Below are 27,186 nucleotides of genomic sequence, written 5' to 3'. Positions count from 1 at the left end.
CCCATAGGACGAAAATTAGCTTAAAGCTACTCTTCAACTTTTTTGTTGAGAAAAACAAGATACAAGTAATACATATAGCTACAAAAATAAATAAAAATAAATGATTTAATAATATAATATTAATGCGTATAACATTATATTAAAATAGATTTTTCAGTGGTTGAAGCTTAACAGTTTTACGAAAATGCTGTAATGTTTTCCTTAAGATGGAACATATGTCCGGACAATAGCAATAGGTATTTTGAATGGAATCCAAAGGTATGATTAAAAAAAAAATAACAATATCACTACAGCCGTAATATTTTAATTTTGACACCAGTAAATCATGATCAATTACATTAAAAGCCTTAGAATAGTATAAGACGCTTTTAAGGTGAGATATTCGTGAACGCGTTTTGCACCTATCCATCTATGAAGGCTAACATAGGTGAGGAGGATGACAGAAATTTGTTAAATGCGAAATTATACTTTTCCTTGTATTTGTAAATTAACGTGCTCTCAAGAATAATGATATTGATCCCTTCGCCGGCATTTCGGCTTAGGTTAAACGCTTAAGCCAAATGCAAAGCTACGAGGTTTATGCAAAAAAAAGTGTATTCATAAAGTTATTGCTTAATTATTTTTCTTACATCCAATCCAGCAACAATTTCAAAAAACTAAATGGTGCTTGAGCAATTTAAGACCCAACGAAAGAAAGGAAACGGTCTATATTTTTTATCTATTTTTGGAACCATATTCTGCCCAAAAAAAATCAAAAAAACTTCTTACTAAATGACGTCATTTTCAAAACATTGCTATGCGAAAACTCTCCAATATGTCAATTTTACATAAGGATATACGGCAGTGTTGCCATACTGGGCAAAAGTCTAGGTAAAAGTCGGCAGTTATTAACAACATACCATCGGTATTGCGGACAACCCGAAATGCCGGTGGTGCTGGGAGGAGGATGAAACCGTTGACCACGTGATCGGGGAGTGCCGAGCACTCACGCGCGCTAGGTTCAAATACTTGAATACCACCTTCAGTGCACCGAGCGACTTTAAGTCCTTCAGACCAGAGAGTCTTATCGGTTTTTCTAAGACCCTTGGGCTCTGGTAACCCCCGGTGGGGCAAGACGGGTCCATCAGGAGACCTATGTGCACAACTGCCTCTGGCAGCCCACTGTTTGACAATTTCAATGGAAGGAATAAATTTTGGTTTTCACTTGGAATTTCTTGGCTTACTTACAAGTTGTAAGTGAATTTCCTATTGTTCAATGCTTGTATTTTAACATCCGACATCTGTTTATAAAGAGTGTAAGCGCTGGTATGTGTTTATCCAAACTCAACCAAAATCAAAACAACCCATTCCAACCAAACCCCACTCAACCCAACCCATCGCATCCCATTATGTCGACATAATTTCAATTAAGTAAAAGAAATGTAAGATACACAAGTAATTTATTACACAAGTTACTATAAAGTCCTTGTACAATAAAAATCGACATGACAATAAAACTAAGAAAGTAAACCAACTGGCCCGACACCTTTATGTAATAACATAATATATAAGGGATGAAAGCCAATAAAATAGCTTCACAATCCGGCAACGCATCTTTAAAAAAGTGTTATGTTTTTTATTGTTAATTTTTTTTAAATTTAATATAGGAATAAAGTAAAAATATGTTAGATCAATATAAAAGGGATTAGTCCGCGATAAGACTCTAGTATACTTTTAATATTTGTGTCCATAAGTAAATGGAAGTATAGGAAAATCGTGGTTCATATACAACACAAATATTAGTTTTTTTTTTTAAATGGGTCATCCAACATTTTTTTCGTTTTAATTTAAGAGATTTAAGGTAAGCTTCCTAAACATACCAAAAAAAATATAAAAATCCTTGGGTCTTAAATTGCTTAATCACCAACTAAATTAAGAAAACGTAAGTGCATTTAAAATAAATTTCCATTTGCATGGTGTAAATTATTTTTATGTTCGCCTAAAACTTCTAAAACTTACCATATAACCAAATTAAAGACTAAGGTTTTTAGCGTTTCCTGTAAAAATGATTGTTTTGGATTTACAACAATTTCCGATTATGCCAACGATAATCCCCATTCGCATATTACATCATTAACACGTTAACCCCCATGTGTATCAAAAGTAATACGCAAAAAGATTTGTAAATTAGCCTGTGTGTATATTTTTTGATACACGGATATTTGGCGTATTCAACGTGCTGTGTATTTCATCCGAACACAGTTACCACGTATTTGTATGGGCTTTTTAATACCTTTAGGTTCTGGTAACTAGTTTTTTTCCTAGGTTGTTAAAAATTGTTATGTAAGTCTGGCAACATGGCAAAAATCTCGTTTAATCTAAATACCGGCAAATATTATTTTTAGGATCAGTGTTTGTTTACAGTTCGGTGATCGAGTGTTTGTACGTCTTGCTAGTGACGTTTTTTGCGCGCAAATATGCCCGGCAGAAAAAAACGTTAGTTAAAAAGAGTTAGAACTTGCCAATTTAGCTGAAAGTTTAAGCGATGTTAGCGATATTGACAAGCCATTTGATGATTCAGATGCAGATCCATGGGACGCTGAGAGTTTGGAATATGATAGCGAGGAATCTGCCGAAAATAATAATCAAAAATATAAAAAATTTAAATATCAACAGCAACCTCAAGTACCGAAAAACCAAGACCAGCCACAACAGGTAATATTTGTATTTTTATATTATACCCTCAATAATAAAAATTATGTCTATTTTTAGGATACCAGTAGTGATGACGAAGATCAAGATATAAATTTAGTTGGTCCCCAAGTTCAAGCGGCAAAAGTACAACCAAACGTAATTTGAAATGATGTTAATGAAGAGAATCTAAATAAATTTCCAAATTCACAAGAGGATAGTACATTAGGTCCGATTGTCGAAACGCGTCATGACGACAGCCCGCTTTCTTTTTATAGGCTATTAGTTTCTAATGAATTGCTTGACCTTCTCGTAACCGAAACAAATCGGTACGCCCATCAAAAGATTATTGCTGGTATTGTCAATGAGTCTATCTCAAAAACTCAATTCTCGCCAACTGGAGTGACACAAATCACAAAGAAATGTTAAAATCTATTGGAATCCCTATATAATTAGAACCGTGCGAAAAAATAGAAAATACAACCCTAAACGTGTCTTTGAGCAAAAATTAAATCGCGGATAAATGCTGTGTCAAGCGAGCAACACGAAAGTTGTTGTTGGTATATGGGTAGACAAACGAGATGTTGCTTTTTTGACAACTACATCGCCTCCAGTAATGACAGAAATCCAGACAAGAACTGGTATAAAAAATAAGCGAATATTCATAACCGAATATAACGCTGTCTACATTGATGTCTCGGACCAAATATCTTCCTATAGTAATCCCATGAGGCGTTCTTTAAAATGGTATCGGAAAGTGGGGATAGAAGTCATAGCAAGTACTAGCGTTGTCAATGCACGAAAACTGTGTAATAAAGCTTTAGACAAAAAAATGAATATTACGACTTTTAGGGAGAGCCTTGTTGAGAGTTTGTGCAAGGACAATGAAGATGTTCCTCTCCTGCCAGCATTAACTCATCGATTGGAAGAACAAGCAAAGAGAGGAAGATGCGTGGCTTGTTATAACTATTACTCAGAAAGATACGGAAGAGCGCATGCATCCAAAAATTCGAAACAATGTAATACTAGATGTTCAGGATGTACAGACAAAAAAAGTTTATGTTTAAATTGCTTTTTCAAAACACATAATTTATTCAAAAAATGTAAATTTAAGTCCAATGTAAGTTTTTCTACTTTTTGAATAAACTTATTATAAAAAAATTGTGTATTGGTTTTCATACATGCAGGTTAATATAACCGGAATGAGTAAATGTCAGCTTCTGTGAACTGCGTGTATCAAAAATATACACGCATTCTAAAATCACTACTTTGAAAAAAAAATACTGTTATTGTATCCTTATTGTCTTGACAAATAATTTTCAAAACAAATTTATGAAGAAAAAATTTTAAGTCGGGTACATAATTTTTGTGAAACCGGGTGCAGGGGTCAAAGTGTTAAATAATGATTTTTTATAATAAACGTTTAATTTATATAAAAAAATTAGAAAATCTTAAAAAATCAATATGACAAGGAGATTTTCCTCAACGTACTCACAAAACTTCTAGTTCGTATAAACCTGGAAATTCTAATCAAACCGCTTTTTTACCACCCAGGTGTAGTGTTAGCTAACCGTCTAATCCTCCTGGTATTTCTATCCTGATCTCTAATCTTCTTTTCCATCTCGGCATCTGTCAAAGTTTCCAAAAATGGTGCCCATTGATCGGACTCAGAAGGGGTCCTGAATGGTACCTCAACAGTGGGCAGAGGTGCCTCGCTAAATGCATACGTTCGTTGATGCCAACTCAGTTGTCCACGAATTGAATAAGCAATAGCTGTCACAAACTCTCCACCTAACCCCAACTCCGAGCAAAGTTTCAGAGCGAATTCTTCAGGGTTGTTTTGTTTTTCACTCATGTCCCATTCAACCTAAACAAAAAGAGATTTTTTCGTAGTTTATGGTCAAAAGGATGTTAACAACGATTGAGACAACGAAAGAAAATGAGTTAAAAATGAGTGCGATTGAAAAATATGAGTTATGCAGACTATAAATGTGAGAGTAATAATGTAATAATATAACGGAATTAGATTTACTCGTATTTTTTAAGAACTTCTTTCTCTTTTAAAACCAGGAAAAGAGGAAAATAGAAAACAGGTAAACAAATAACATAAAAAGTAGATAGTTTAAACAACTTCTGTTTTGTTGTATATATCCATTTCATTAATCCACAAACACCTTCCCAAGGCCACACTCATAATTCATTAAACGCTCCACTTTTTACAACAGATAATAGGCTTTAAAATCTTACTTACTGAAGAGAGCCAGTTATGCAATAAACGTTTTCTATTTATATACCCCCATGGTGCCCCTAAGAATGTAGAAAATCTCTCGAATTCAGGTAGGAAATAAAAAAATAATATGGAACTTTTCGATAAAAAAATCCTATAGGCCCTCCCTACAAAGATACGGTCCCTTAAAGATGCCGCGCCGTTGGAAAACGGGTTTTCTTGAAGAACTTTTAAAGTACTTGGTATAATTTAATAAACATTGTACGTGAATAGATTATTCACATAAGATGCTAAAAAAATTATTTAATTTCTTTTAAGTATGCTAAAATAGGAGTCGACTCTAGACTATTGTAACGAAATTCGGGAACACACTTTTATTGTCAACGTCAAAAAACACTAACCTAACTCGCCTTGACTGTCGTTTAATTATTTCCAAGGTAAAAACTGACTAAACAATTAAAAACTGAATGAATTGTCACGAAGCGCGTCATTTTTAAAACCCGATGGAACAGTTTCGAAATATTTAGAATTATCTTTATTGTTTTTGCCCAAAGAGACCAATAATGGGTCTTGTCGACTTTAAGTATCTCCGATTTTGCAATATTTTAAAATTTGAGCATAAAGAGTACTTTGAAAAGAATAGATTAAGGGAAAAAAATTGCGGATTATTCACATAGGACGCTAAAAAATAATATTAAATTATGTCAAAAAAGAGGTCTACTCTACTCTATTTGATGATCGAAACTCGTTGCTATTGATAATTACATTGTCAAACTTTTGACATATGATCTCGCAGTTGCCAAATTGTGTATATATGTAATAAGAAACAAGCACATCTAAAAAGCATATCTTATATAAGAGAAAACATGAAAGACATCTAAATCTATCTGCCAAAATGATTTGTTTTTACACTATAATAGTGAATGGGTTTCACTTTTACCCACATTTGTACACAAGCAAAAAATTCATTCCCTTATGCAAATGTTCGTAGCCTCCATATTTTCTAACATTTTGAGATTCTATTCATATGAAAAAATATAGAGAGGACTCGTAAATCTTAACTTAAAACAATTTATCCCAACCCAACCCAACCCATCCCATCATCCCATCCCATCCCAACCCATCTTATCACATCCCAACCCAACACTCAGGCACACGGCACAGACTTACGCCCCCCGTGTGCTTACGCAACCCAATGCAATTCAACCAAGCCCAAAACACTAAAAACATTCATATAGAAGAAATAAAAAATTCTTAAATTAAAGAACATGTATGGCAACGCTGTCGCCTCGCACCGTTATGTCAAACGTCAATAAAAAAGAATAATGAAGGAAGGTGGAAGGGCATTTTGTTTGTGTTATTTATATGAAAAATAAATATTCTTTAGATTAGACTTAATTTTAAATAGAATATGCCTATATTTTATATTATTTTTAATTAGGATCGAAATCTAAAAAGTACCAAAACAATAAATAATACATTATGGGTGTCTTTGGTATGTTTTTTACACGAAAATAAAGGGACTTAATTACAAGAAAAGGTAAAATCTTTTTTTTTTTATGTTACATAAACAATTTCGTCTTTTTGGTCATGTTTTATGTATAATTTCATTTAAATTAAATACTTTTTCCAAAACTACAAAATTCTTAGTCGGAAAAAAATAAAAAAAGTGAAACTGGCACAGTTGAAATCTGAACCCAGGCCGACCGGCTCATAGTTCACTCACATTACCACTAAACCATGAAGCGCTTGCGGCGAATGTTCGAAAACGAGTTTAAATCGTACACATTGTCATGATTTTTTATTATTTTATTAAAGAAAATGTTATTCATCCTCCAATTTTTTTTGCTTAAAATAGTCCAAAGAAGATTAGTTTACTATTTCATATTCAAAAATGTTAAAATTCGGAGATACCTAAAGTCGACTAGAACCACCAATAATTTTAGGAGAATACTGGCAGTCAAAGCAAGCAAGTATACAAATTCTAAAAAATAGAACAGGGATTTACAATAATATAACCTAAATAACCTAAATTGGGGCCAAAATGGGGCTCTCGAACAAGATGAACTACTTAAAAACTAAACAGTATAGATAAAATTAATAAACCAAACGTAAGTAGAACGCTAAATAAACCCTACGAATCAACTTTAACTACAAAATACTAATAAAATTGTACAAAAACTAGGATAATTAACGTATTTACATTTTGATAATACTATTTTATGATCGAAATTCGACGTTATTGATAATTATATTGTCAAACTTTTGACGTATGAAGTCGCAGTTGCCAAACTGTGCATATTTTCTATAATAAATATAATTATTCTGCTAAAGCTCAACGTAGGTAATAAGAAATAAACACGTCTAAAAAGTGTACCATATAAAGGAAGAGAAAACACGGGAGAAATCAAAATCTATATGCCAAAGTGACAGCACTATTTTCACATTATAATAGTCAACGGGTTTCACTATTTGTACACTACCAAGCGTGCTGAAATTCATACCTTATGCCGAGGTTCGTAGCCTCCATTTTGTGATGTGAATGATTATAAGCGTGATGATATGTATACCGGGTGGTGCGTCGCCGAGCGGAACGTAGGAAATCCCATGTAAATTTTAAGGGGCTCAATTATTGGCTTCCCTGTACATTTTACAGAAAAAATGTAAGATAACTTTTTAAGATCTGGCAAACCCTCGTGCAAAGTTTCAAAAAATTTTAATAAGCGAATCTTGAATTATTCAATTAAATGTAATTGCAAAATTACCAAATTTTTAGGTAAAACCAGACACCAGCCACCAGCAAACAATTTGTTATAAGGCTTTGTCAAATCTGACGTACAGCCGAATACAAGAAATTTTTTTTTTCGTTTTATCAATTTCTCTTTCGTTTTATTACATTGAAAGTAAGACACGTTAACATTACTTTTTTATCTAAACTTTTATTTAATATAACGATGAAGTTATATTAAATATTTATATCTATTTTTTCGTCGATTGAATAATTCATAGTTGTTTTCAAATATCGACTGTCACTGATTCATTGACACTTTTCCTCACGTCGCGTCAGTGACAATATTCATTTTACTGGTGCCATAATTACATTTAATTGAATAATTCAAGATTCGCTTATTAAAATTTTCTTAAATTTTGCACAAGGGTTTGCCAGATTGGTCTCTTCAAAAAGTTATGTTACATTTTTTCTATAAAATGTATAGGGAAGCCAATAATTGACCCCCTTAAAATTTACATGGGTTTTCCTATGTTCCGCTCGGCGATCAATTCAACCGAGCCCAATGCACAAAAAAAATCCTAGGAAAGGAATAAAAAATTCTTTAATCATGGAACATGTGGGGCACACTGTCACTTCACGGCGTTATGTCACACATCAAATACGTCAATAAAAAAGAATAATACCAGGAAGATGGAAGGGAATTTTGTTTTTGTTATTTACATGAAGAATAAATTTTCTTTAGAGTTAATTTTACATAAAATATCCCAATTTCATATTATTTTTAATTCGTACCGAAATCTAAACATTACCAAAACAATAATTACACAAAACACATTATGGGTGTCTTCGGTAAGTTTGTACAGGAAAATAACAGAGTTAATTTCAAAAAAGGTAAAAATAGTTTTTTTGAATATAATGTAAACAATTTCTGGTGTTGGACGATATATCGATAACCGATATTTACCGGTATTTCTCTGGTGATTGAAATGAATACTTCAATCAGCCAATTGACGTCGACACCAGAATCAAATGACAACGATATTTTAAAAATATATGAGGGAAAACGGTCATTTAAGCCCATAAGGTATTATAATAGATAGGTTATATTGTTTGGCGGTGCCCGCGACGTCAAAGCAAACCTACAACCATGCCACTCGACCCTATAAGGACAAACGTGCCACTTTTCTTTGATAATAATTGTTTCTTTGATTTAAGAATATTACAATAAATTTGGTAAGCGCAGATAAAATAAAAATATGTGCAAGAAAAAAAATCTTTTTTCTTGCACATATTACATAAAGTATCTCTATTCATCTTGAGTCCTCAATGGCCACTATCCCTAATGCTTCTAACTACAATCCCCGCCAAAAAGGTGATACAAAAATCCAACATTGCATCTGAAAATATGACTAGTACCAATACTACCACACCATCACCATTTATCGTTCCACCAACTTCATGCACATCAGTTGCATTGACAAAATCGAGTAGTCATAACACTTGAGAGTCATAACACACAAAAAGTTACAATATACTTACCAAAAAAAATTAACGGTGAACGAAATAAATGAAAATTTTTATAGATTTTCAAAGCTTTAGAATTATAGAGGATAAGAGGTTTAGAGAATTAATTCACGCACTAATAGTTCATATGGACTTCCCAATAGAAAAAAAAATTCCAGTACACTAACTAATACTTGCACGATATGAGCGCCTTGACAATTATCGTCAATTTATAAATAGTAATGTTAAAAAATATGTTAACAACTGATTGCTGGACCTCAATCAATATGGAAAGTTTTATTGCACTCACTGATCATTTCATTTATTATAATTTTCAATTTAGATCTTTGCTACTTGACTGTTCACCCATGAAAGGCCATCATACTTGCCAAAATTTAGCTCCAACGACAAACCAAATTGTATCAGATTGGAACCTGTTAGGAAAAATAATTTTCGTTGTTTCTGATAACGCCTTCAATATTCAATAAGGCTATTATCAGTTTCAGGTGGAAAGATTTTAGATATTTGGCCTATATTTTAAATTTGGTAGTTAAAGATCCTGTATTTAGCCTGATATCATTGATCTTCTTATTGAAATTAAAGCGTTTGTTGAACATTTAGGCGAAACTATATGGCTGCAAAAAAGCTAATAGAATACCAAAAACAAATTAATCCATCTGCCGATTCACTAAAATTAATTCAGGATGTAGTCAGCCACTCGGTGAAATTTATATGCTTGACCGCAACTTTAAGAAATGCTGTAAAAATCGCAATAGCAATTTGAGACTACGGAAATGTGACTAAACTACCTTTTGTGTTATTTTTATTTATTTAAAGAGTTATTTTTTTTTTAATAAACAAGCCGATAAGTCTTTGGGGACAGTTACCTTATATTTTGATTTCGTGTTTACTATTAATACTGCGGTGATTCAAATCACTGTTTAAAATCACTGTCGCCGTTTCACCGGCTACCGAAAAGTTTGTAATTTTTTATGCGTGATTTCATTAAAATGAAATCATTTTTCAAAAACTATAGTTGAAATCCGATCCCAGGCTGCCCGGCTCGTAGTGCACTCTTATCACCATCAAGCCGTGAAGTCCTTACGCAAAATTTTCGTAAAGGAGTTTATATGAAATGTTTGTACACATTGTTATGATTTTTTTTTAATTATTTTGTTAAGGAAAATATTATTCCTTTCCTCCATTTTTTTTTTCATTTTTTTTGCTTAAAATAGGCCAACGAAGATTAGCTTACTATTTCATATTCAAAAATGTCAAAAACTAGAGATACCTAAAGTCAACTAGAACCTTTTTGAGAATATCTATAAAGCATCAAAATGGCAATATACCGAGTGTTTTTAGATTTCTTTGTCTTGGTGAAAATCATATGTAGGCGAAATAATAACTATTAGAAAAAAAAGTATGATGGGGCGGGCAGTGTTTATTGTTATTCTGACATTTTGTAATAAATATTTTTCTGTTTGACGTTTCCGGAGTTGTTTTAAACAGGTTAATGATGGTTGAATTCACAAATCAAAAATATAGACTGCATTTAATTTATGGTCTTGCCTTAATCTAGTCTGAAAATAGTTTGTTCAAGAAATCCACTCATTTAGCAGGAGAAAACAGAATGACGAGGACTCCTCAAGTCTCGAGGAAGCAGTCCTGAATGCAATAGAAACTGATCCTGCTATTAGGATAAGAAAAGTTGGCGCAACTGAAGCGGCGTAACTGAGCGTTTTGTGCATAACCTTAGTAAACAGCAAGCGTTTAGTTGAAAACTCAATTTGAAAATATTATTTAAGGTGTGCAAAAAGTTATGAAAAATGCTAATTATCATAAAAGATGTTACTATAGGAGCTAGAGCATTCATCTAAATAGAAGAAACATCAAATAAAATAATTCTTTTCTAAAGTTTTTCTTTCATTTTGTTTCAGTTTTTAGCCTTAAAAAGTCTTTTTCATAGGAAGAACGCTGCAAGAACATAAACTCTGAAATGAACGCTGATGCTCCACTACACGTAAACACACGCATTGTTCCTAACTGGTGGAAATTATATAATGATAGACATATCACATGCTCGACAAGAGCGGGCACTCACTTAGATGTAAAGCGATGTGAGACATTGAACTAATGATATTTGTACAATAAAATGTTACTATTAATAATTTTATTATTCTGCAATTAAATCGTGCTACCAACGCAACTCAACCAATTTAACCTAATGCAAACAATCAATATTATAACTTATATAACTTATACCATCAAAGTGTTCAAACATAAAACAAATATTTTTTATTTTGTGTTATATTACCTGGTCAACTAAAGAGGTGTTTCCAACATGAATGTTTAGCTTAATAATAACCCTTTGATCACAATTTTCCTCTATAATGCTGGGAGGTTCATTTGGAAAAGCCTCCAGCTGCTGACGTATAGTTTGGGCAATTGCTGGTACAAAAGTCAAAGGGTTCAAATCAAGATCGTCGCACAAAATTTCGGCAAACTGTTCTGGGGTGATGAGACTTTCTAAAATAAAATAGATTATCCTAGATATTTAATTAATTTTATGTTCAAGCCTCATACCATTTTTATTCCAAGTAAACGTATCTCTTAATTTCTGTCCCTCAATTTCCATATCTAAACGGATAGGAACCAAGATTTCAGGTTGCATCGCGTTTTCAATATTTAGCTGTGGATCTGTATCATCAAAGCAAAGTGGAAAGGACCGAACCTAAAATATTTAATTCAAATGGTTAAAACATAAATGATTTTTTTGAGATACGAACTTTTTTTGCAGCAACTCGATTTCTATTAATAGGGGTAGCTTGTGGAACGGCATCTAAGTGACTTGAATTTGGTAAAGATGTCACCCATTGTTGATTTTTCTTGCTTTTGCTTTCTCTTGGAGCAGGTGGGTCATTTGTATGGACTGAAACAGCTTTGTATCTGTAAGACATTTACACCAGTTGAAGTAAGATCTGGATATTACAAAGTGTTACAAAGTAGAAGCTTATAAAAATTTGTAAGTCGAAGTCACAAATGAAAATGCCAATCTTTTTGTCAAGAGTTATGCATTTCGATGAGTTCACTCATCATCATCAGACTCTAAAACTTATTTTCTTTTTTGGGCGAAACACATTAAAGTAACAAACGCTTAAGATAAACTTAAAAGGTACAACAAAAATTAACGAAATTACAAATAAAAGTCAAAGTTTTAAAGAACAACAATTTACTAAATTACAACATATAACCGAAATACAATATATTATCGTTTTGCATGTAAACATGCTACAGCTATGTAGAGCTATGTAGTGTAACGTAAGGTTTTTTAAAGCTTTGATCTAATAATCACTAATCAAACTTCCATAATAAAACAATCGGGCTCTATAAATATATCAGATGATGATTTATGGGGCGCAAGCTGGTTGGGTGCTACCGCGCCACACGTATAAAACTAAACCGGCTGCAACGTCCTGGAGAGAGCTTGGTAGTAGCGGGAAAAATATGCGGCCGTGAAATATGCGATGGTGGTAGATACAGGATTAAGTCATACTATCGTGAAACCGAACATCGTAGATGACTGTAGGATTTCAGCACCCCCAATTTTCATTCTAGAGTCCATGGATAAAGGATCTTGATTCTTGGATTGCATGAAGCTACAGTCACCATTGGCTTAACCATTCTACCAGCCAGCACTAGTGGCAAAAATCATGAATGATGCCATACCGGATATTGATGACGAGAAATTAAGATATTCTTATGCACCACCTATATAAGGACAAAGGAAATACCAGAGTCATTAAGTTATCTAAGGATATTACCATGCCATCAAATTCACAGGTGGTGGTCAGTTTCAACAACTAGAGGAAAAGAGGGATACTGTTTTGATTGAGCCCATGGAAAGCTGCAAAATATATGGTAGGAATTTCAAGAAAGAAATCTACTATTTTGGTTCGAATAGTAAATTTAAAAGGACACCTAAAATTGGCCATGTAATATCAGTAAAATGTGTCAAAACTGATCCAGATAAAGTAGAAGCAATCGAAAATTCGCCACGACTCACTGACAAACACCAGTTAAGAAGCTTTCTGGACCTTTGTACCTATTACAGAAAATTTGTTAAAAATTTTGCTAACCTTGCAAACCCTCTACATAAACTCACGGAGAACTAAATGGTATTTTGTTGGTCAGCAGACTGTGAAGAAGCATTTCTACGGCTAAAAAGAGCACTGTGCACATCTCTAATTTTAACGTATCCGATTCCTGGAGAAAATTTTATTTTGAATACCGATGCAAGCAATGTTGTAATTGGAGTCGGTCTATCACAAAAATATGAAGATGGAGATCAAGTGATAGCTTATTTCAGTTAGACGCTATCAAAACCAGAAAGAAACTATTGTGTCACCAAACGAAAACTATTGGCAGCAGTAAAAGCTATTCCATAAATATTTGTATGGTCAACAATTCATCCTTAGGACTGATCATGCTTCTCTGAAATGGATGTTTCAGTTATAGTTTCAGTTACCTTCAGGCGAATATCACCAGAACGCGGATGCTTTATCGAGAAGACTCTGTATTGAAACATGTCAACATTGTCTTAAAAAGGAATCAAGCATCCAGAGATATTTACTTGTAATCGTATTGGCCTTAACAGTTCTGAAGAGTGGGATGTAGTTAGTTTAATCCAGGATCATGTGATGACCCAGTATTTGGTCTTTTTACGAACTCAAATCTCGAGAAATTTCAAAACCAGAATGGAAAGATATTTCTGACAAAACTCCAAAACTAAAAGCATATTGGTCTCAATGGAATTCGTTGGTTATACAAGATGGATTGTTAAAAAGAGTCTGGAAGAGCGTAGAAGGAAAATAAAAGACATATCTGACAATCCTTCTTCGAAAACGGATTCCAGAAGTTCTTGAAGCTGTTCATGGCGGTGTTAGCGGATGACATTTTGGAATTAGTAAGACCTGGGCAAAAGTGAGAGAACGGTTTTACTGGCTGAACAGTCATGAAGATGTTGAACGCTGGTGCCGACAGTGTGAGCAATGTCCTTGCTTGACGAACGAAAGCCTAAGAAGCCGAACAAGAGGAAAGATGATGCAGTATTATATAGCACCTTTTGAACGAATTGCCATAGACGTAGCAGGATCCTTTCCTACTAGTAGCTTCAGAAACCTATATGCTCTTGTTGCTATGGATTACTTTACTAAGTGGCCCGAGGTTAATCCGATTCCAAACCAAGAAGCAACGACAGTAGCTGAAGTGCTGTCCAGAACTAAATTTGTCGTTTTGGTGTCCCTCGAGAGATATATTCAGACCAAGGAAGGAACTTTGAGTCACAAATATTTTAACAAGTATGGCAGTTGCTAGGTATCAATAAAACCCGCAGAACCCCTCTGCACCATCAGTCTGATGGAATGGTTAAAAGATTTAAGCACACATTTGAAACCTATTTGACGATGAACTTCGTTTACCTCTGGACATTATTACTGGGAGTTCTGACTTATGGGGTCATAAGTCAGAAATCCTTGAGGAGTATGCCGACCATTTACAAGAGCGTTTGCAAATTGTTCACGAACAAGTACGGGATAGACTTTAGCGAGACAATAACAGAATGAAATCACGTTATGACATAAAGACAAATTCTATCAGCTTTAATCCTAAGAATAAAGTCTGATTATACAATCCCCAGAGGACGAAGGGCAAGTCACTAAAGCTCCAAAAGGATTGGAAAGGTCCGTTCAGTGTGGTCACCAGAACCAAGGACCTGGTACAGTACAGTAAGCCAGCGACATCCGACAACGAAGATGAAAATTGTAAACATCGTCCGGTTAGTGCCCTATCATGACTCAGGTGGTCCCATGTTTGACCCTGGAGGTATTGACGATCAAACTTGAGAGGGGAGCAGTATAATGAAAATGTAAATACGTTAATTATTCTGCTAATTTTTGTACTATTTTATTCGTATTCTGTAGTTAAAATTGATTCGTAGGGTTTATTTAGGGTTCTACTTACGTTTGGTTTAATATTTTCATCATAGTGTCTAGTTTTTAAGTAGTTCATCTTGTTTAAGGAGCCCGTTTTGGTCCCAATTTAGGTTATTTAGGTTATATTATTGTAAATCCTTGTATTTGAAATTTTCTAGAATTTGTATACTTGCTTGCTTTAACTGTCAGTATTCTCCTAAAATTATTGGTCTCTTTCGGCAAAAACAATGAAGAAATTCTAAATGTTTCGAAAATCTTTCATCAGGCATTAAAAAAGAAGTGCTTCGTAACATTTTATTCAGTTTTAATTGTTTAGTCAGCTTTTACCTTGGAAACAATTAAACGACAGTCAAAGCAAAGTAGGTTAGTGTTTTTGACGTTGCCAATAAAAGTGTATTTTTTTCGAATTTCGTTACAATATCTTAAACTATCTCTATCATATAAATTCATTGATTCATATCTATTCATTGATTTCTTTCTTCAGCTGAGAATTAAACCCAAGTGCTCATTTATATAGAAGTTTCATAACTTCCGATAACGAAATTTCTTTTTACCTTTTCTATAAATTTTTTACTAAAGTCAATTTGGTCAAATTAAGTATAATTTTTCATAAAATAGCGTTACTTAAAGAGTTGAATCAGTCAGGAAAAGAATTGGTTATGTATATAGATACTGCATATAATTTTCTTCTGTAATATTTTAATCGATTCTAAGCCATATTTTATTTGCATTGTATATTGAGGATATTTTTTATATTTTGGAAATATAAAATTGTCGATTTGGATTAGTCCATAAATTATCTATTTATGTAAATTTTAATTGTTTCCACTGAGTAGATTTGGTTGTGTGAATTCACCAATTTTTTATTTTTATAAGTGGAAAATAGTTGATTCTTTTTGTAATCTATAATATCATAATTCTGATTTAAATAAGTCTAAATTTGGCTATAGTGTTTTAACTTTTAATGCATATTCAATGTTGGTAATTTAGTTATTGCAATTAACAAATTGCCAATATTATTGCTAATATTCATGTTCCGTTTTTAGGGTATTTCACAAAATAACTTTTCATTTGTCTAAAACAATTTTGACAGGATTTTCCAATTAAAATATATACAGGTCGACAACTTAAAACTTGAAATGGCCATATATTGGGAATGAAAAACTGAGTAGAAAAATGCTGAAAACAGTTTCTAGAAAACAAAGGGGGAACAAAACAAGCATATTATCTCCCCTTATCTGCAACCCCTTGAGCAAGGTAAAATACACCGCTGAAATCTTAAATAGAAATGTGGATTGTGATACATCATCTTGAAGCTCTTGAATGATGCTTTCCAGTGATACCCTAGAAAGCCATATTTCTGAAATTTCAAAGTCATTGAACAACGTGTTGTCGCAAATAATGTAAGTAAATCTGAAATATTAAAAAAACTTGAGCAAAAAGCAACAGTGGTCAACTTTTGTTAAGAAAAATAGTGCATTCCCACCGTTAATAATTAATTTTCAGTTTCGAATAGTAAATTGTAACGCTCGAAAGAAAAAAAACATTTGTTTCTTGGCTTATTGTTGATTCTAGTTTGCCCACAATAACACCTACAATTTAACCCATGTTAAAAATAATTCTACGCTCCTTTTATAAATGTATTTTAATTATAACTAAAGCAACCTAGACTTAGGTAAGGGATGTAATGTATTAAAAAATTAATTTTATATTGTTTTTTTTTTATAATTTTTTTTTTAACGGATTGTACCTGAATGTAATTTTAACTGTGTCGTGGTTTTTGTTTTTTGTTGTTTTAATTTTTGTACACGTAAAGAACATTTATTTTAATAGTGTTTTTTATGTATTTGAAATGATTGAAGTTATTTGAAATTGAATCCATTTCAGTGTTCTGAGGATGACTTAATATAAGTCGAAACGTCGACATTTAGGTAAACAAGTTTCTGTTTTATTTCTGACCTCACCTAACAACCCTCCGCAATAATGTTAATAATTAAACCCAGAAATTCGAAAGATAGTAAAACAACCAAAATGTAGAGTACAAAAAAATAATAAAAAAGATGTAAGACTAGAGGCCATTGCTATAAAATGTAATTATGATGAATCGCTAAAAAAAACTGCAAACCAAACTCGGGAATGTTTTAATTAAAAGATCGCAAAGCCAAAAATTATTATTGCTGAAATTCATGAGAAGTATGTAAATAGTGAAACTGACCCAGGCCAAATAATTAATAATCAAAATTATCTCTCGGAATTTTAAATACACTTGACTCCGATGTTAAAATATTTAAGAAATTTTCACCAAAGGATAAAAACTATCAGAATGTAATTTTAGAGGTTTCACCAGCTGTTTTTAGATGTCTTATAAATAATCAATTTTCCAGTTTATGAGTATTTGGGTGTACTGCGATGTTATAAATGTTGGCGATACGGTCACAAGGCCGTTAATTGTAGACAGCAACATATCATTTGTCAATATTTATAGTGATCCTTTAAATGTCTTTATGGGTATGCCACAGGGCACAGTGCTTGGCCCGTTATTGTTTATTTGCTATATAAATTCATTACTGGATCTAGATATTAATGGCATGTCAATTTCTTTTGCAGATGATACAGTACTGTATTTTACTGGTTCATCATGGGATTCATTAAGAGACAAAATTATTATTGGTTTAAGTAAAGTAAAAACATTGCTAAATTCTTGTGAATTATCACTTAATCTTGCTAAAACAATGTATGTTGCTTTTTCTCTTACTGAATCAAATAGACCTTTATACAACTCAATTACTCTTCAACAAACCAATACAACAATATATGAGGTGTCACATACTAAATACTTGGGCATAAGTATAGATCAACATCTTAAATGGTCAGAACATATTCATGATATAACAAACAAAATTAAGAGGTCTAATTTTACAACATACAAATACATACATACATACATATAATACATACATAACATACAAATTTTACCAGATAAGAAACATATTACTTTAAAAAATTATAACTATGACATACAAATCATTAGTGGAATCAATGTTAAGATACAGTATCATAGCCTGTGGAGGACTTTACAATAATGCTCTCTCAGTTAAATGTAATTCAGAATGACCTATTACAGATTATTTACAGAAAAGATTATCTATATCCAATAAATCAACTATACAATAAAAGCATTTTAAATGGTACAGTCTATATTTTTTGAGCGATTATATTTATTGTTTTAGAAATAAAAATAAACAGCATGTAGATCATGCTTATCCTACCAAGAATAATTATAATATGTTGATTGTCCCGTTTAGAAGGTTTGATGGTAACCAGAGATTTGCATCTGTAGTTGCACCAAAAATATATAATTTGCTACCTAATAGTATAAGAGAACTAAAAAAATTATTATGAATATATTAAACAGGTCAAACGGGTATTTCTTGGGAATTGTTAATATAAAACTATCTCAACGATCATTGAATATAAATTTTGTTATTAATAATCAATATTGTCAGTAAGTTAAGGCCACAGGAATACATTATTTCACTTGTCTCATAAATTAATATTAGAAATGATGTATAATAAACTTCTGCACATACAGGTGGGTGCATGAAACAAATTTGTGAAACTCAGATCTAGAGATAGCATTATACACATGTTTGTACTGTACATTTTCTAAATAAATAAATAAAATAAAATAAATAAAAAATTCGTTAGGTACAACGATCTTAAAGGAATTCGATGTTTCACTTGTTCTGAGCTTAACAACTGTGATAAAGGCATCTTCCGCCCCAGGCACTATATCTTTAACATGTGCTTTTAAAATATCATCTGATACAGTGTAATTTAGGTTGGATATATGAAGAACGTTTGTTGGTTTCTTATAACTCCAAAAGATAGCTACACATCCATTTGATCCATATAGACACGTTTCGGAAATGACAAACTCGATTATCAGAATAAATTTCACCGGAATCGACCACTTGAAAAAAGTAAACTATACGTGAAGTAGACGTGTAACTGAAAAGCCTAGGGGCACTTTACATAACCTTCACCTTAGAAATGTTGCTAACTTTGATATTCCCTTTTATCACACAACAAAATTTGGAAAACTTTGCCTACCATGCGGTGGAATTGTAATCATTCACAGAATGGTATTATGGAAGATCGTTTTACGGGAATAATAATAATGCACAATCAACTGATTTTGAAATAAACAAAGTATAAGGTTTTTTTGTTCCATACGATCAGACTAACTATGGGGTCAATGAGCGCATTTCATGTTTGGTTTCTAAGGCTAATAATTTAGTTAATCAGATAAAATTTTTTTTACTCCAAGATTACAAGTATTAAAAGAGATTTAAAGAACATTTGGTGATACCCACCTTACAACTTGTTTAAGTGATTTGTACACTTTTATGGTTTACATAATTTTCAATTTTTAGTTGTATTGATTTTAATTAGCAGTACTTAAGTTTTGAATTGTTATTAGCTGCTTAGGCAATTTTTACTAATATATAGACTTATGCCGTGGTGTTTTGTCAGCAGTTGATCTTGCTTTATATTATTAATTCTTGGTATTTATTGTAAATGGTTTGTCGCAAATAAATAAATAAACCGGGGCCGCGATTTTCTCATTTCTTCGGGTGCTTCATAATAGGTTAAATGCCGGTGCTGTAGCGGTGTTTTATGATCTGTCCAAAGCTTTTGACTGCATGAATGATAAAATACTGCTGGGAAAGTTAAACAATTACGGTTTCATGGTGTTTGTTTAGAGTGGTTTAGGTCCTACCTGTCTGGCCAAGTCCAGGGAGTACTTTTTAATGATAAAATATCAAGGGAATTGTCTGTCAATGCTGGTGTTCCCCAGGCTTCAGTTTTGGGCCCAGTGTTATTTCTTTTATATGTCAACGACCTCCGCAATTTTTACTGAAGGGAAGTTCACTATTTTTGCAGATGATACAACTATCTTATAGCATGATGCAGATCCGTCTCTGTAAAAACCTGGTCTGAGTCAAATTTGTTGAGTTTTAATGTTTCGAAGACTAATATTGTTAATTCTCAAGGTTCCATTAATAATATTCTTATGGACTCTCATCTTGTTGCTTATTGCAACCTAACAGTTTAATAAATTTTTGGGTTTAACGATTGATGATACTTGATACTGAAAATTTGAGGAACACATCTATTGTATTTGCAGTAAGGACTCCTCGGTTATGGTCGAGTGATAACAAATAATTTGGATTTTACAATAGCTAAAAATCCATATTATGCCCTTATTGAGCCGCAACTTCGGTGTGGTATCCCATTCTGGGGATCCTGTTTTCAGTATCTTTTTATTCACTTGTCTATTTTTCAGAAGAGAGCAGTTCGCTATTTATTCAGGGCAAGGTCTGCTAATCAGTTCTGTCCTCCATTATTTGATAAATATGAAAATTTTGACTATGCTGCCTCTTTGTTTTGGAAACAGTAACACTTATTTATGAGAAATTTAGGGGAGACCTTGAGCTTGAAAGCTACTCTGCGACCCGCCAGGTCTGTTTTCTTGGGTTGCCGATTCCTCACTCTAGTCTTGTTAGGAATTCATTTGTATTTGAAGGTAAAAACTTTTTAACCATTTACATTGTAAAGTACACAACAAAGTTTAAGAGAGCACCAAGGACACTTTTACTGTTGAGCCTCTTTATCAATCGTCTTGGCTCCCCTATTGAAATCTGAGTTCTTGCTTTTATTATAATATTTTTCGACGGATTTCTTCCTCTCAAGATCAGTTGGTGCTCCAGAGAGATATAAACAAAGTGTTTTCCTGATGTAAGTTGAATGAAATGTCATAAAATATCAAAAAATGTGGGTTCATGAGGTCTACTTGTTTAAGGGTCTCCTCTCCTTGTCAATATGTTATTGAAGGTTTTCTGTTAAAGCAGCTTGACTCACTCAAGGATTTAGGTGTCTTTTTAGACCCGAGACTTATTTTTTTCCAAGTTTATGAGGTTTGCCAGAGATGCTCTTATGAATTTGTGCCTGAATCTTACCTGTTTTGAGACCATGTCCTACTTGAGTACTAACTAAATAAATAAATAAATAAAAAAGAGATTTTATAGCTTGGAGGAGTATTATGCAGATAATTTGATCTGATACTTCTTTTAATGTTTCTGTTTATCTCCATTGAGAAAATTTTAATTTTATTAAATTTTTTGGTTCCTATTCGCAATAATTTTATTGCTTCCTGCGGGCCCTGATGAAGCAATAAAATTATTGCGAAACGTTGGCCAGTACATAAAGTGACGTTGTTTTTATTCCTTCGATCCCATCCCACAACTAAACTCAAGATTTCAAACCTATAGGATCGCAACTAGAATTTATTTATTATAATTTATATCTTATATATACATTTAAGTTTTTGTTTTACCAAAGGTCTTTGTCAACAACTATGTTATGATAACAAAGCTATCTTTGACTTTGACTTAAATAATTTACAATTAAAAAAAGAATCAGAGACATACAGTTTTTTTTTAATTAAAACATTTAATATTACACCTTCATCAACATCACTGGTAAAAGTGAAAAAAAATGTTTGTCCAAAAAAAAGTGTGTTATCACTCATAAAGGATGCCTACTAAATTTTAACAAAATACCATAAACTATAAAGTCCCCATGGACTGAAGAAACAATTTTTTTTGGTTTTTTTTTACATGAAAAAGCTTATTAAGATTTTTTTACATGAAAAAGCACCAAATTTGATCCAAAATAAATAGGAACTTCAAAAATATTGTGGGTTTTGGAAAAATACAATTTTTTCTTTAAAAATTTTCGGTTCAAACTCCATACAATGTCACTGGTAAAAATTTTAAATCTTTTACATCAAAAATGCTCCTTATTGATGAAAAGGTGTGTACAAAATTTCATGAAAATATCTTAACATCTCGTGTGTTTCTTGACAGGTTAGATTGTCTTCTGTCCCAGCTCCCCATTCACTCGCGTGTTATCTTGGCTGGCGATTTTAATACCAATTATTCAGAGGTTTCCTTACCGCAAAGAATTTCTCTTGATGGAATCTTCAAATCATTTGCACTCATGGTGACTTTAAAAACAAATCTGGCCGTCGCATTGGGAGAGTATTTAGTGGGAACAATTTGATTATTTTCTCAATCCATTTCGTCTGTTAACTGGAATACAATTCAGGCTGCTCCACAACCATTTTCTTCCTTTTATTATACATTATGTGATAAAATAAATATCTGCTTTCCCTTGGTTAGACTTAAATCCAAGAGACGAAAACGATGGATCACCGCGGGACTAAACACATCTGCCCAAAATTTGCGATACTTAGCAAGACTTCACAAATCTATTGACAATCAATTCATCAGGTCTTATTTTCAGGATTATCGGAATATTTATAGGCGTCTGATAAAAGTCAGAAAGGAACTGTATTACAATGAGCGCTTAGACTCGTCCGGTAGCAGACAGAAGGAAAGTTGGATAATCATTAACGAATGTAGGCAGTCTTCTCGTCGGCGGTTAGTTGAATCGGACTTGGGGCCCGATGATTTCAATGACTATTTTTCTAATATTGCTGAGAAGTTACTGGAAGCAGTTCCCAGTGACGGCGATCCATTGCAGTATCTTAATCGGAATGTTATCAACCAATCATACTTTTTCCACCCTGTAGATGCCACCAAGGTCCTTGAAACAATTCAGTGCTTGAAAAATCATAGGTCTTCAGGTTCCGATGGTATCTCTTCACATCTGCTTCACTTCTTCCTGCAAGCGCTTTAGGTGCTTTGGTTTGGGCAATCAATCAATCATTGCTTCAGGGCGAGTTGCCCATCCTGTTTCAAGGAAGCTATGATTATCCCTTTTCATAAAGGTGGTATTTCAGTCATCTAATGGTATTTCAGTCATCATCTGTCCAAGGCCTTCAATTGTGTGAATCATGGAATACTGCTGTCAAAGCTTGATTTTTATGGATTTAGGGGAGTGGCTTTGGGGTGGTGATGTCATACCTGTCTGGTCGCACCCAGAGGGTGGTTGCATCTAGATTTTTCGTCAGGGATAGCACACCTTAAATGTGGTGTACCTCAAGGGTCAGTGTTAGGTCCTATTTTATTTTTATTATATGTTAATGACTTAAGCTCTCTATCACTGCATGGACTAGTGGTTTAGTTTGCCAATGATACTACAATTCTGTGGCATACCAAAGATCAAAAAGTAGTCAGATCTCTCATAGTAGAAGACCTTCACAAAATTAAAGAGTGGTGCATCTGCAATCAGCTTGTATTCAATGTTCATAAGACTTTTGTTTTGGGCTTTAAGTGTAATGTAGAGGGTTTTTGTTTGATAAGCAGAGCCCACTATATGGTGAGGATTATTGTCGATTTTTCTGCCTCTTCATTGATGAGAGTTTAAGGTTTGACAACCACATTTTGGGCCTCGCTGCTAAACTTTATTCTGGTTGTTTTGCAGTCAGGGTTGCCAGGAATGAATTGGGGGGTTGTTTGCTCGTTCAGTTTATTTCCCCTTAATAGACTCTCATATCCATTATGGGTTGCCATTTTGGGGTTTGTGCTCCAAGGGACTCCTTAACATCATTTTTATTATTCAGAAAAAAGCATTAAGGTATCTGTGTGGTGTTGGTCTGAGAGTCTCTTGTAAACCTCTTTGTAGCTGAAAGAATTTTAGCAGTTTTCTCACTCTTTATATTGGAAACTCTGCACACTCATACATAAGTCCGTAAGTCCACCATCCTGCATCAGTCATAATACTCATCAAGTAGGCAACTTATCTCTTCCAATCCCCACCTCCTCACTTACGAGAAACTGTCTTACATTTATTAGTTGTAAAATATTTAATCATGTTCCTTTTTCGATTAGGACTGCTACAGACCTTAAAAAGTTTAGGAGAGAATTAAAGAAATTAATCTTACCAAACGCTTACTACAGCATTGAAGAGTATTTTAACAACTCGTTTTAATATTTAAAATTAATTATATGATCAGATTTTTTTTTTATTATTCTTGTTTTATGTAGGTTCTTGCCTTTTCTTTTCTTCGTTTTTGGTTTTTTCTTTGATTATATAAAATATGCTTCTATGTACAATCAAAATCGATTCTGTATTCTGTTTTTGTCCTGTATCCTGTATAACCAAATAAATACTAGTATTATAAATTCTAGGATTAGGAAGCTTTTAGCACAAGTTTGTAAACTTTGCAAAAAAGTATATTTTGACTTTGACCCTATATCATAAATATAGTCAAAACTGTATTTGATGAATTTTATAACCTTGAAAAAAATTATGTCGTAATAAAAGCAATAATTAAAAATCCTAAAGTTATGCAATGAATGCTAACACTATATATTTTCACTACAACATTTATATGTCTTATAAATGTAGTACTTAAGGTATTACATTTATAAGGTATTACGTTCATATTGTCTGATTATTTACGGGATAACACAACTCTTGGATAAACAAAAAATCAATTCTTTTTTTGGATTAAATGATATTTCAGGGACATACATTTAATTATTAATTCTACCTCTGTGACAAGAGCTCAGAATTTTAATTTGCTAACTAAGTGATATTTCACTTACTTTTCATCATTTCCCTCTATGATATCTTCAACCTCTGATGCTTTTAACAAAGAAACACTGCTTGCCAAAGAATGCTGTGAGAGTTCTAGATCAATGAGCCGTTTTCTTTCTTCATTTGTTATAGATCTTCTAAACATTCCAGGATATTTTTTGTATAAGGACCCTCTGAAGAGTCGCAGGTAATTTCCCACCTAAATTTTCCAGTAATTCAAAAGATATCAAATAAAAGGACTGACATAAGTGTTTGTTTTGTTTTTGATATAAATGCTTATTTTAGAATGTTTATTATGGTCAAATACTTCTGTGATCTTACCTCTGATCCGACACAATAATATTCACCATTTTCTTCAAGTTGAAAGGATACTGGCTTGTCTCCGTAAGTCCTTACTGACATGGCGAGATCCTAAATTTTATAGGATAGATAGGCGTAATCAATGTAGTATTCTGCACAATGTAAAATTATATTCGTAAGGAAGGTAAATGAAAAGTTATGAAAACCTTAGTAAATATTCTTGGCTATGCCTTTCGTTTTCAACAATTCCTAATATTATACAGTACACTTCTACCTACTTCCTCAACGGTATCTGTAACCCAAGCAAATGTAAACAAAAGCCAATTGTGAATTGATCGACAAGACGTCAGTACTGTCATCCATCACATGTCCCTTTTACAGCGTTTTCCATTTGATGCACTGGTGTCCACTAATCCCAGTATTCCATTTGATTGGACGTTTCAAGTATTTACATTTAATTTGAACACCATGTTTTCACGCACCTTTTCTGGGAGATCGTGAAAGTTCTGTGCATTTTTTAAATATAAAATATGGCGCCAAAAAGAAAAAAAAAAAAGAAAAAAGTTCTAGCTGCTATTTTATACATTTTAAGCAGCAGCGAATTAGACTCTGACGATAAAATGGCAATGATTGAACGTATTCCTCAATCGAAAATAAAAAATTGCATAGATTTGTTTTTTTGAAGCAAATAACCATTATTATTATCGCAACTGGACTTACAATGATGCCTTCGAGTGGAAGACCCTGTAACTGGTGAGTTATCCCTGGTTTTGTAAGGTTTTTTATGAATAGCCGAGATTAATATAACTACCGAGATTTAGCACGATATATTGGACCATAGATTAATACTAGATTTAATCTATAGAAACTAGAGAATACTAGTTTCTTCTTCTTTTCTAGTTAATGTGAACAACATTAATACGCATGCGTTTCGCTTCGTTTATGGCTATGATGCCTATCGTCCGTAAGATAACGGAAGGTGCCGGTACGAAAATACGATAAATGACATTTCAAATGTCATACATGTCATTAAGTGGTTACCGGTGATACTTTTTAATGGTTTCGAAAACTGTCTACTACTCACTGAAAATCCCCTTTAAAAAAGAAAGTTAAATGGAAGGAGCGTCTCGGGTTGACGAGCGTCCGGCCGCACAACATAACGACGTATAGAATTGATGTATGAAGCATTTGTGTTGTAACAGTTAAGCTCCTTGAGCTTGGGTATGAAGGTTTTATAATTATATCGGAGCAGTCACATGTATGAAGCTAGTATGGTGAAAATCGGAATCGTATGTCGGTTATCTTGCTAGGCAAAATTAACAGGAGCTAACAGAAATGACGTTGTTGATATTGACTGATAGAACATCATTTGTCATATCATTTGACTTTGTTTTTCAATCCAATGTATGCTGGAAGTGTGGGTTGGGGTTGTTTTAAATTTAAATCAATAACTTTTTTCCTAAAAAGTTCTTTTTTAATGTAGGAAGTAATGTTTTAATTGATTTGAAGTTTAGGTATCTGGTAAGAAAATGTAACTTAATTTATAACTGTTGTTTTTTAATTTTTTGTATTGTCAATTTTTAGTCCGTAATAAAATCAAATTCACTTGGTTTCATTCAAGATGTTTCATCTTTCAAATATTTAATTTTCAAATATTTAAGAGACATATGTATAGAGTAGAAGTATATATTAAACAAAGATAATTTATTCAGCAGTGAAATTTACATTTATTTTTAAAAGAAGATTATTAGAAATGTAGTTATATTTTATGTAAGTATTTTTTTGCTCTTTATGTCTGGGTCTGGCATATTTTGTTTTTAAATTATTTTTAGTAACTAGTATTCTTTTAACTTATGTAGGTTTAGTACATGGATGTTAGTACTTATGTCATTAGTCTTAAATATTATCTGAAAACATTACGTTAATTGTCTGCTGGATGAACTATATACTTTATAAAATGTTCCTTTTTTTTGTGTCACAATATCAACACTAGAATCTGTACTGCAAACATTTTTTTTTCAATTTGAAATGGGGAATATGTTGTACACTATTGTTAACTGATTAATGCAGTATATTAACTCATTTAGATATAAAGTAAAATAAAGCTGAAGTTTTATATTATCCTGATCGATTTCTGATGCTAAAAAGTAACCTTTTTGATTAGGTGTTTGCTTTGGATATCGCGGTTAAAT

The 27,186-nt window shown here is 32.8% G+C and overlaps 2 protein-coding genes across 8 annotated transcripts in view; one reads left to right on the top strand and one right to left on the bottom strand.

The window, feature by feature from the left end:
* The window catches only part of LOC126742663 (uncharacterized), a 222,033-nt gene that overhangs the window by 86,002 nt on the left and 108,845 nt on the right, over nucleotides 1–27,186 (top strand). The window lies entirely within an intron of this gene.
* LOC126742660 (SWI/SNF-related matrix-associated actin-dependent regulator of chromatin subfamily B member 1) lies at nucleotides 289–25,306 on the bottom strand. 2 transcript variants are annotated; one of them, XM_050449401.1, is made up of 7 exons: nucleotides 25,273–25,306; nucleotides 25,016–25,105; nucleotides 24,703–24,893; nucleotides 11,918–12,077; nucleotides 11,715–11,862; nucleotides 11,446–11,657; nucleotides 289–4,537 (listed from the first exon to the last, which is right to left on the bottom strand). In XM_050449401.1, the coding sequence occupies exons 2-7, from the start codon at nucleotides 25,094–25,096 to the stop codon at nucleotides 4,214–4,216; spliced, it is 1,116 nt and encodes a 371-aa protein (XP_050305358.1). In that variant the 5' UTR covers nucleotides 25,097–25,105; nucleotides 25,273–25,306; the 3' UTR covers nucleotides 289–4,213. The 2 variants fall into 2 exon arrangements, with proteins under 2 accessions (XP_050305358.1, XP_050305359.1); XM_050449402.1 differs by lacking the exon at nucleotides 25,273–25,306 and adding an exon at nucleotides 25,201–25,265.

The sequence above is a fragment of the Anthonomus grandis genome, chromosome 12 (assembly GCF_022605725.1).
Source record: "Anthonomus grandis grandis chromosome 12, icAntGran1.3, whole genome shotgun sequence".
Lineage (NCBI taxonomy): Eukaryota > Metazoa > Arthropoda > Insecta > Coleoptera > Curculionidae > Anthonomus > Anthonomus grandis.
The sequence above is the reverse complement of the archived record's forward strand: the minus strand, read 5'-3'. Positions and strand labels throughout refer to the sequence as shown.

Coding starts and splice junctions, on each gene's coding strand:
- LOC126742660 (XM_050449401.1), bottom strand. CDS start 25,096: ATGTCAGTAAGGACTTACGGAGACAAGCCAGTATCCTTTCAACTTGAA. Junction 24,894..25,015: donor ATTATTGTGTCGGATCAGAG/GTAAGATCACAG, acceptor TGGAAAATTTAG/GTGGGAAATTACCTGCGACT. Junction 12,078..24,702: donor ATAGAGGGAAATGATGAAAA/GTAAGTGAAATA, acceptor AATGTCTTACAG/ATACAAAGCTGTTTCAGTCC.